General features: G+C 35.9%; 1 protein-coding gene across 1 annotated transcript in view; it reads right to left on the bottom strand.

Annotated features, from left to right (window-relative positions):
* Positions 1-12,378, bottom strand: part of PDX1 (pancreatic and duodenal homeobox 1) — a 77,792-nt gene extending 65,414 nt beyond the window's left edge. The window contains exon 1 of the mRNA XM_075334625.1: positions 11,976-12,378. Within this exon, the coding sequence (XP_075190740.1) occupies positions 11,976-12,378 (403 nt within the window). The remainder of the gene's footprint in view (positions 1-11,975) is intronic.
* Between the last annotated feature and the right edge of the window lie 306 nt (positions 12,379-12,684).

A 12,684-nucleotide genomic window follows, 5' to 3' on the forward strand; every position in this document is an offset into this window, starting at 1 on the left:
GCCGGCCAATCAAAGCGGAGGGACGGAGATGAGCGGGACGTAACATCCCGCCCACTTCCTTCCTTCCGCATTGCAGCCGGCGGCAGGTAAGGAGATGTTTGTCGCTCCTGCGGTGTCACACATAGCGATGTGTGCTGCCGCAGGAGCGACGAACAACATCGATAATCAACCATTACCGATTTTTGGTTTTGGGACGACCTCTCCATGGTGAACGATTTTCACCATTTTTGAGGTCGCTTAAGGTCGCTGGTAAGTATCACACGCTGCGATATCGTTAATGACACCGGATGTGCGTCACTAACAACGTGACCCCGACGATAAAACATTAACGATATCGTAGCTGGTAAAGCCCCCTATAGCCTTACAGGTAACAGCACAATATGATTGGTAAATAAGCCAGAATTTGACATCAGGTCTTATAAAATGGAACCGCTTGCACATAAGTAAGGAACCAGCTTCTTATTACATAACTGACCGGCGTCCACCGGGAGGGAGCAAGTTTTATGATAATTATGTTTTAGAAAAAATATTGGTGGATTGTATTCTGGCTACTAATTTTCACTGAGGGTAAACACTATAAGCACAATCACTTTCGATACAGATTAAGTCATTTTTGATACACGTAGAGATTTCTTACCATTGTCTAACTAAATGTATCCATCACTGTATTGGCACTGCAGAAAATCTCAGAAAATGATTGTATTCCTCAAGACAATGGTATTAATCATCGGTAGAAAAAAAATGATGGCATAAGATTATTGGTACAATTAAATTCTCATCGGAGAGAATCAGATGCGATATGTTAATGATACTCAGCTCATCCGTGAGTCGGGTCTAATTCATTGTGGTCTTATTCCCTCACATGTGAGACTCGGATCACAGGTGAGGAGGAGAGATTAATTTCTCCAACTTCACCACTGTCCTTGTTAGTGTATATCGGACTCTACTGATGACATCCGAGTTCAGTCCGATGTTTTGCACGCAGCCATAGACTTATATCTGATGTATGCTGTCAATCGCAGCATGCAGTGATTTTTTTTTTTCTCATGCTGAATCGAATAAAATATCGGATAGCCCTTGTCCGAATTAAGGCCCCGTCACACTAAGCAACATCGCTGCTAACGAACAACTTTTGTGACGTTGCTAGCGATGTTGCTGTGTGTGACATCCAGCAACAACCTGGCCCCTGCTGTGAGGTCGTTGGTTGTTGCTGAATGTCCTGGGCCATTTTTTAGTTGTTGCTGTCCCGCTGTGAAGCACAGATCGCTGTGTGTGACAGCGAGACAGCAACAACTAAATGTGCAGGCAGCAGGAGCCGGCTTCTGCGGAGGCTGGTAACCAATGTAAACATCAGGTAACCAAGAAGCCCTGTCCTTGGTTACCCGATATTTACCTTTGTTACCAGCCTCCGCCGCTCTCACTGTCAGTGCCGGCTCCTGCTCTGTGCACATGTAGCTGCAGGACACATCGGGTTAATTAACCCGATGTGTGCTGTAGCTAGGAGAGCAGGGAGCCAGCGCTAAGCGGTGTGCGCTGCTCCCTGCTCTGTGCACATTTAGCTGCAGCACACATCGGGTAATTAACCCGATGTGTGCTGTAACTAGGAGAGCAGGGAGCCAGCGCTAAGCGGTGTGCGCAGCTCCCTGCTCTGTGCACATGTAGCTGCAGCACACATCGGATAATTAACCCGATGTGTGCTGTAACTAGGAGAGCAGGGAGCCAGCGCTCAGTGTGCGCTGCTCCCTGCTCTCTGCACGTGTAGCTCCGTGCGCTGGTAACCAAGGTAAATATCGGGTTGGTTACCCGATATTTACCTTAGTTACCAAGCGCAGCATCTTCCACGCGGCGCTGGGGGCTGGTCACTGGTTGCTGGTGAGCTCACCAGCAACTCGTGTAGCGACGCTCCAGCGATCCCTGCCAGGTCAGGTTGCTGGTGGGATCGCTGGAGCGTCGCAGTGTGACATCTCACCAGCAACCTCCTAGCAACTTACCAGCGATCCCTATCGTTGTTGGGATCGCTGGTAAGTTGCTTAGTGTGACTGGACCTTTATACACTGGCTATGCACTAGTGTGAGGAACCCTAATGGGAACCTGACAATAGATTCTTGATAAAAATCTAAGAGAAAAAACAGTCCTGACAATCCCAAAAAATAAGGTTTATTAGATCCTTATAAACGAGGCTGACTGGTACAAGATTAAAAAGGAAAAACACCAGAAACGCGTTTCGGGCCTCCACACTTTTGTAATAGATTTATGATGTTTGACCTGCGTGCTGTATATATCAGGCAATGGCTCAATTATTGCAGCCATGTATGTGTTACTCTGAAAAAGCGCCGCATTTCAGAGAATGCATACATTGAAAAGACGTCTGGGGACTGCACCTTGGATAACTACTCATAGGCTGGTCACCGGAGGTATCTCCCTGCACCGCTCCCCTAAACTGACAGGTCACGCACATAGTACGGACCCGCCTCAGGAAAATCATCCGACATGCATATTCTGCACAAAATTTGCATTGTATGGCACAACATTTCAGAGTAAAATATATATGGCTGTAATAACGACCATGCTTTGCACAATTTATCAAAAGGGTCAAATTATATGTATCCATAACAAGCAATATGAGAACACCACTTAAATCTTCTTTTATTTATCTCTAAACTGATATTTTCCATCTCTAGAGGTTCTTGTACCAATGTATAGATTTAGCTTAAAAAAACCAAAACACAGCGATAAGGAGAAAAACTGATGTAAAGAATATAATTGTACACATATAACTAATTTCATTTTACTTTGCTCTAGAATACTTATTTCCATTTTTCTGTTCTAAGGACAGGAATACAGAAATAATGGCATTGGAAACCCGTACATTCAACAATACCCGATGGACCTCATCTGTCAACTTGCATCATTCCCATGCGACATTGCGGTATTTTGTCCAATTTTTTTAGCAGAATCTGTGGCAGAGCATCCGACGCAGATAAGAACATAGATTTATCTATATTTACAGTGCACTTTTCACTATTATAAGAAATGATAATTACAAAACTACGCAAAAGAAATCAATTATTGCATTTCTATAATATGCAAAGAAATAAAAAAAACACAAAAAATACATTAGTTTATATAATTTAATCTGGATCTGCTTTTATTTACGGACGTCAGCATCACGTCCTGAGAAAAAAAAGAACCTAACCAAATTTATTTTTTTTTCTATTTTTGAAATTCATCTTGTTTTGAAATTCCAGACTAAACAAAGTAAAAAATGAATAAAAAAGTTAAAAACTAAAAATGTCAGATCATTGCAGTTTGTATAGTCTTTTCAATCAGATTTGGTCTGAACAACAATATAGAAGAATATAGCAAAACAGATCAAAGAACTAAAAAGACGGTTATATTACAGATTTGTATTTGGTTGAAAAAAATTCACCACCATTTGTGCATCTCTTGACAAGAAAAATGCAGCACAAAAATGCACATTTTTACTGTTTTTTTTTCCATGTGTTTCCATTGCTTTCACTAGTAAAAAATGCAGGCAAAAATGCTGAAAATATTGACATTCTGTAGATTATTTTATTCACCAAATCTGCAAGGAAAAATAAAACTGAACATGTGAACTACACTTCAGGGTTCTCATAGACTTTGCTTAAATAAGGATTTGCTAATTAAATACATAATTGGTGGAGGAAGAAATGTATAATTGGTGGAGGAAGAAATGTATAATTGGTGGAGGAAGAAATGTATAACTGGTGGAGAAAGAAATGTATAATTGGTGGAGAAAGAATGTATATTTGGTGGAGAAAGAATGTATAATTGGTGAAGGAAGAAATGTATAACTGGTGGAGAAAGAAATGTATAATTGGTGGAGAAAGAATGTATATTTGGTGGAGGAAGAAATGCATAATTGGTGGAAGAAGAAATGCATAATTGGTGGAAGAAGAAATGCATAATTGGTGGAGGAAGAAATGTATAATTGGTGGAGGAAGAAATGCATAATTGGTGGAGGAAGAAATGTATAATTGGTGGAGGAAGAAATGTATATTTGGTGGAGGAAGAAATGTATAATTGGTGGAGAAAGAAATGTATAATTGATGGAAGAAGAAATGCATAATTGGTGGAGGAAGAAATGTATAATTGATGGAAGAAGAAATGCATAATTGGTGGAGGAAGAAATGCATAATTGGTGGAGGAAGAAATGCATAATTGGTGGAGGAAGAAATGCATAATTGGTGGAGGAAGAAATGCATAATTGGTGGAGGAAGAAATGTATAATTGATGGAAGAAGAAATGCATAATTGGTGGAGGAAGAAATGCATAATTGGTGGAGGAAGAAATGTATATTTGGTGGAGGAAGAAATGTATAATTGGTGGAGGAAGAAATGTATATTTGGTGGAGGAAGAAATGTATAATTGGTGGAGAAAGAAATGTATATTTGGTGGAGGAAGAAATGTATAATTGGTGGAGGAAGAAATGTATATTTGGTGGAGGAAGAAATGTATATTTGGTGGAGGAAGAAATGTATAATTGGTGGAGGAAGAAATGTATAATTGGTGGAGGAAGAAATGTATAATTGGTGGAGGAAGAAATGTATAATTGGTGGAGGAAGAAATGTATAATTGGTGGAGGAAGAAATGTATAATTGGTGGAGGAAGAAATGTATAATTGGTGGAGGAAGAAATGTATAATTGGTGGAGGAAGAAATGTATATTTGGTGGAGGAAGAAATGTATATTTGGTGGAGGAAGAAATGTATAATTGGTGGAGGAAGAAATGTATAATTGGTGGAGGAAGAAATGTATAATTGGTGGAGGAAGAAATGTATAATTGGTGGAGGAAGAAATGTATAATTGGTGGAGGAAGAAATGTATAATTGGTGGAGGAAGAAATGTATAATTGGTGGAGGAAGAAATGTATAATTGGTGGAGGAAGAAATGTATATTTGGTGGAGCAAGAAATGTATAATTGGTGGAGGAAGAAATGTATAATTGGTGGAGGAAGAAATGTATATTTGGTGGAGGAAGAAATGTATAATTGGTGGAGGAAGAAATGTATATTTGGTGGAGCAAGAAATGTATATTTGGTGGAGGAAGAAATGTATAATTGGTGGAGAAAGAAATGTATATTTGGTGGAGGAAGAAATGTATATTTGGTGGAGGAAGAAATGTATATTTGGTGGAGGAAAAAATGTATAATTGGTGGAGGAAGAAATGTATATTTGGTGGAGGAAGAAATGTATATTTGGTGGAGGAAAAAATGTATAATTGGTGGAGGAAGAAATGTATAATTGGTGGAGGAAGAAATGTATAATTGGTGGAGGAAGAAATGTATAATTGGTGGAGAAAGAAATGTATATTTGGTGGAGGAAGAAATGTATATTTGGTGGAGGAAGAAATGTATATTTGGTGGAGGAAAAAATGTATAATTGGTGGAGGAAGAAATGTATAATTGGTGGAGGAAGAAATGTATATCTGGTGGAGGAGGAAAAAATGTATAATTGGTGGAGGAAGAAATGTATAATTGGTGGAGGAAGAAATATATATTTGGTGGAGGAAGAAATGTATATTTGGTGGAGGAAGAAATGTATAATTGGTGGAGGAAGAAATGTATAATTGGTGGAGGAAGAAATGTATAACTGGTGGAGGAAGAAATGCATATTTGGTGGAGGAAGAAATGTATATTTGGTGGAGAAAGAAATGCGTAATTGGTGGAGGAAGAAATGTATAATTGGGAGGTTGAACTAGATGGACCTAGGTCTTTTTTTAAACCTATGGAGCTACGTAGCAGTTTTGTGCAAAACTGCACTAAAAAATGCATCACGATAAAAATGTACCGTCTGCACAAAGCCTTAGGATCCGAAATATGGTTCCCATTGACATTAATGAGCCAGTGTTCTCCCTGTGCTTCATGGGATGCAGTATCACAGAGGTGTTCTCCACTGTTGCTCCTAGAGAAGAATACAAAGTCATAGGAAGGCACCAAACTGTGTGCAGCTGTAAGTTCTGTGCACTATAATAATGCCTACAAAGTTAATGGTGACCTTGGTATAATTTGTATCCACTTATTCTTGATTAGTAAAACTAACCCTCCCTATTTTTATTGGATAAAAATACAATGGTAAATAACTGGAGAATTAGACATGGACCGCACATCCAAAAATCATCAGTTGATCTAAAGCCGCTAAGAAAAAATGTAAATGCTTGAACATGAGGTTCTTGGTTTAACATACTGAGCAGACTGTATGAAGCCCACCAACATGTCACGGCGAAACTCTGAGTGGGTCGCTAACTTATATGAAGCCAAAGGTGGTGCCGTGTGCTAACCACAGCCGCAGCAACAGTGCACCAGCGGGGCAGGTGACCTGGTGCCTCACAGCAACCCTGTGCTAAAAATATAACCAAGATCAAATGGCTGCACAAAGTGCAAAAATAGGCAATAAATAACATTATTCTGCTTTTGTGCTGCCTCTCCAGGATTTTGTCTGGTTTGTCATCTTGGCAAATATAGCTAATACCAACAAACAATTTTCATGCTAATGAATGAGCTAATTAATAACAAAATGCTTCTTTTCTTGCTGCAGCCTATAGAAGAATTCCAATAATGTAAACTGCTCATTAATTCGCTATTTCAATAATTTATTTGTTTTATTAAAAATTATTTAATATTGTTTGGAAAACATAGGATTATTTTAAAATGTTGTAATGTGATGTCCTAACAATGTTTAATCGCTCACAAATATCTGAAACATTTCCACAATAAATACAGATATTCAAGGAAAACTTGTCTGATAAATTTCCCTAACGATTTAGTAAAATGAGAGGTTTTTTTAGTAACTTCTTGCAATATTTTCAATACGTTTTTTATTTTTATGAACCTCATTATTTATTTTTAGCCTTAAACAGGTAATGATTTTATATATATATATATATATATATATATATATATATATATATATATTATATTGTATGCATTGGATACTGGGCTAAGTTTTTGCACTAATTAGTTAATGTCTTATTATGTATTTTGTTATTATTATTACTATTATTATTATTAGTAGTAGTAGTAGTAGTATTGTTATATTTTATTACATTATTATTATTATTATTATTATTAGTATTATTTTGGGAAGTAAAATACTCCTTTAAATTGCAAATATGATTTTTCCATAGAAATATTACAATGAGATATTATTTTATATGAAAATTGCTGATAAATTCAATGCAAATTTCGTATGATAAGCCTCCAAAATTGTAAAAACGTTTCAAATTGTCGATACATAAATCTGAATGGAGTTTGTAAAAATCCAAGTATAAGCAGCAGAAACTGTCCCAGAAATATCCACATCTGCTACATGTGAACATACCTGGAGACAATTCTGCACCAAATGTTGTTTTAATATTTCTGATCAGTTAAATATTTTGAAGTAATGAATTCACTTTATTTTATACAAAATTATTTTTTTGTTTCCTTTCTTCATATGCTGTATCACAAATACAGAAGCAAAAAAAAACATATATAAAGGAAAGTGGAGAAAATGAACACCAACGGTAACATTTTGGTCAACTGTCAAATTAAGAAAGAAAGAAACTGTACAAAATACTAATTCTGTTATTTTATATCCATTTATGGTTATATGTAATCTATTTGTTTCCTCTCTCCATATGCTTTATCACAAATACACAAGTGAAAAAAATTAACACATATAAAGGAAAGTGGAGAAAATGAACACTGATAGTGACGTTTCTGTCAATTGTCAAATTTTTAAAGAAAGAAACTGTACAAAATACTAATTCTATTAATTTATATCATCCATGGTTATATGTAATCTATTAACTTAACATTATTAAATTAGAATGTACTGAAAGTGATATTTTTAATAGCAAAGTAACTCAATATACAATGGTGGCACACCGGTTTTACAGGCAAACTGTTAATTAAAAATAATTTTGGTATATATATATATATATATATATATATATATATAAATATATACACACACAGTATATTGTATTTTTTTAAAGATGTCTCTACTACTACTACTAATAATAATAATAATAATAATAATAATAATAATAATAATTCACTTATATAGAGCCATTAATTCCAAAGCACTCCTACTGAACATTCTTCAACATTTAGATGATGTCTTAAGATAGCCATATACTTAATGATCAGTACTAATCTTGATTATTTTGTTATGGTAGTTAGATGGAGATCTGCTCTGTCAAGATGGAACATTTATCATTTGTATTCCAAAATGTGTTGGTGGCACATTTCTTTATAAACATGTACGCTTAGTCAATGCTAGCTGTATTTAGTGATATATTTATTTATTTTACTCACTTATATAGTGCTATTAATTGATGTGATCATCACTTTCCCATTGGGGCTCACAATTTGTACTCCCTATCAGTATGTCTTTGGAGTGTGGGAGGAAACTAGAGAACTCAGAGGAAATCCACGAAAAGTCGAGGAGACCATACAAATTCCTTACAGATGTCATCGTTCTACAGATGCTGTCCTTGGTGGGAATTTAACCCAGGACCCGAGCCCCGTAAAGTAACCACTGAGCCATATGCAATGCAGATATAATATATATATATATGCGCACTCAAGCGTGTATGACAGTGTTGCATCAGTAATTCGTGCATCTACTCACCTCTACAGAGGTTCTGTAATATCACAAAGGACAGTTTAAATGATGACGCCCGTACCAAAGTTTTTAATTAATAAAATATTTTGTATGTATTATAGACCCTTATATTCGTTTTTTTCCTTTTTGGTCTTATTAGAGTTTCTGTAATGTATATATATATATATATATATATATATATATATGAAAGAGGTAAGAGTCCCGGTGCACCACCTACTCCGCGTGTTACTACATGTTCAGCTACTTGAGCCCTACTGAGCCATAGTCTGGACCCGTGGAAGCTAAGTTCTAGCGAAACGGCACGCCGTTGTCCGGCGTTGTATGGCTTGTCTCACCCTCCCCACCGCTTGTACCCTCATGTTTCCCCTGCAATAAAGACGGAGTGATATGGTGATCATCTTGAGTGCGACTTTCTTTCTCCTTTGGATATATATATATATATACACACATCATTATATAGCAAATACCACGGCGCTCTCTATCTCTCCCTCTCTCGCTCTCAATATATATATATATATAATATATATTGAGAGAGAGAGCGCCGTGGTATTTGCTATATAATGGTGTTTATTTGTTATTTGTTTTTATATATATATATATATATATATATATATATATATATATATATATATATATCTATATGAGACAAAAAAAGACCAGTCCCTTACTGTGAAAAAAACGAAATAAATTCTACCTTACACAATAAATGGAGGTATTTGGAATATTATAATGGCCATTATAATACCAGCCCAGCGCCCCTTCACGGCACCCTCCTTTGCTGGGTCATATATATATATAAATATATATATATATATATATATATATATATATATATATATATAAATATATATATATATACACAGTATACACTGTATATAGTGTTGTGAATGCATATAAATATATACATATATAGCTAATTAATGTGATTTTACCATATATATATATATATATATATATATATATATATATATATATATATCAGGAAAAGTTGCGTTTATTAAAAAAAAAAAATACAAACCATGTTATTGTGTTACTATTCTTTCAAATAAAAAAGATGGCAGGAAGCCTTCTTAATAGCTTAATAGCTCTCTTTCTCTCTCTCTCTCTCTATATATATATATATATATATATATATTTATTTTTATATATATATTTATTTTTATATATATATATATATGTATGTTGATGTTGTGAATGCGTATAACTCTCTCTAATTTTTGCAGGGATCTATATTATTTCATTTTAGTCTGTGACTGTGACTCCCATGTGTTTTGCACAGATCTGTCAATGTACTATTGAGCGGCGCACTGACGTACACTATTTTCTGTTGGGCTAGTGAATGTAAGCTTGGGTTGCTGGCTCCATAGCACCACAGATCGGCTGTACTGTGGACATTGTATAGTGAGTGTTGTAGGGCAGCGGATATAGTACATATCTGCCAGGAAAATTACTAGAATATACATTTTCAAAACTATGTTTGAACAGTGTGATTAAAAAAATATTTGCTTTGCAGGTGTGACAAAAAGTGTATAATGGGCCCTGTGATAACATTGTACAATGAGATAGAGCAATATTGTTCTGTAGCTGAACCCTCTGGATAGAGAGAGTCTGTTCCAATAGCTGTCAATCACGCTGAACATTTCCTGAAGGTGCACTGGGTGCTGCGTGCATATGATGACTGTGTGCGTAGGTATATGTATATACTGTGTGCGTAGGTATATGTATATACTGTGTGCGTAGTTATATGTATATACTGTGTGCGTAGTTATATGTATATACTGTGTGCGTAGGTATATGTATATACTGTGTGCGTAGTTATATGTATATACTGTGTGCGTAGGTATATGTATATACTGTGTGCGTGTGTAAAGAGGTGTGAAAAAAATGTACATATGCGGAAAGGTGTTGGATTATTGTACGTGCTGCATAATGTCATATGTAATTATGTATGTAGTTTTGTAGCTTTTATATACCTGTACTATCTTCATGAGATTATGAATGTGAATAATCTTTTGTGTTGTATTATATATTGTATATGTGTGTGTAGCCATGCCTGTTGTGTATGCTTATATGTATGTATCATATACAGTACTGTGTATTTGTGAATGTAATGCATATATATATATATATATATATATATATATATATATATATATATATATCATTACATTCAATATATATATCTTGTATACATGTATATATGTGTAGTGGTGTAACTAATTGCACACATATGTATATATTGTGTAGGGAAGCACGGTGGCTCAGTGGTTGGCACTGTACAGTGGCTCAGTGGTCAGTTCTGTTACTTTGCAGCAATAGGTTCCTGGGTTCAAATCTCTCCAAGAACAACATCTACAAGGAGTTTGTATGTTCTCCCCAAATTTCCATGAATTATCTCCCATGCTCCAAAGACATACTGATAGGGAATTTAGATTGTGAGTCCCAATGGGTACAGTGATGATGATAATCACTGTTAGGCGCTGTGGAATATGATGGCGCCATATAAGCAAAGCATAATAGATAATATACCACATGTTGTGTGTATATGCAAGTTAGTCCTGTAAATATGTTTTCTGTTTTCATATTGATTGTGTAGATTTGTTCTATATACTGATATGTTCAATTTATTTTGTATACTTTATAAATGCGCGTTTATGTTCTGTGTGATGAAAATACAAACACACGTACGTATGTTTATATACTGTATATATATATATATATATATATATTTATATATATATATATATATATATATATACATATAGACATACACACATACGCATATATATACATATATATATATATATATATATATATATATGCACACACACATACATATATATGTATATATACACACACACACAAACATATATATATATATATATATATATATATATACATGCACCACAATAAATATATACATGCACACACTGTACATAAGATATATGCCCGTTCTCCATACTTATACTGTACTTATATATACATACTATGTATTATAATGGAATCCTTTTTATGTATGTATTGTATATACGTGTTTCTGCGTGATTGTGTAAAGGCAATTTCATGTTTCATAATTTGGCATGGAATTCCTTTATTATATTGGTCACACTTATCCAATTATGAAGATACCACGTTTTATGATGCATAAGTAGGCGCCGCCATGTTGTTACTTAATGCCCAATGATGTTTCATGTTGGTCTTTCTACTCATTACATATATGTTGTTGGCAGATAGTGGGAATATCTTGACTTTGCTTTTCGCAGTTTTAGTCATCCTTTGTCTGACAACTCTACTATAAAGCATGCCTACACATCCTGACACTCACCTGTCCACTGTCCTTTCCAGGTGTGTGATTTGGTGGATTTCATCCATGGGAAAGGTAAAATGGTTCTGCTCCGTTCATCTAAGAGTCCAGGTTCTGAGTCCTCTGGATAAGGTATTGTTTGCTGCTGGGGGTGAGGGATTCCAGGATGATGATGGTGGTGGTGATGGTGGAGATGGGGCACACCAGGGTCTTCTGATATAGGCGGCACCTCGTATGGTGAGATATCTGGGGGACTTCCTGGATCCAAACTTATCATTGAATTGGAGTAGGTGGAAGGCTGCTGTCTCCCCATGTACAGACATGCTGGGGGGCTTGGGCTATAATCCTGGCCTTGGCTTCTCTGAAATGCACAAGAGTCCTTGTAGATGTGGGCTGTGGAGTAGTACTGGTCATCCGCATTCATGGCTGTGAGTGTATCAGGAAAACATAAGGAGCTGGATAAGTCCTCCTCTGTGAAGTTTGCACTGCTAGCTGACAGGTAAGCTTCACCTGCAGGGAATGGCTTCAGTCACATTGGCTGCTCCTTGGCTCATGTGATTTGGCAATGGGCATCGGATGGGAGTGTCCTGTGTAAGATAAGTGCAGCTGTTTCACTCTTTCTTAGTGACCATTTCCCTATATTTGTCCCTTACCTTGTATGTCACACAGGGGACTCGTGTATTACACCTGGGCGCCAAGCGCATTGGGTCACTTTGTGAATGTGAACTGA

Source organism: Anomaloglossus baeobatrachus, chromosome 2 (genome assembly GCF_048569485.1).
Source record: "Anomaloglossus baeobatrachus isolate aAnoBae1 chromosome 2, aAnoBae1.hap1, whole genome shotgun sequence".
NCBI classification, from domain to species: Eukaryota; Metazoa; Chordata; class Amphibia; order Anura; family Aromobatidae; genus Anomaloglossus; species Anomaloglossus baeobatrachus.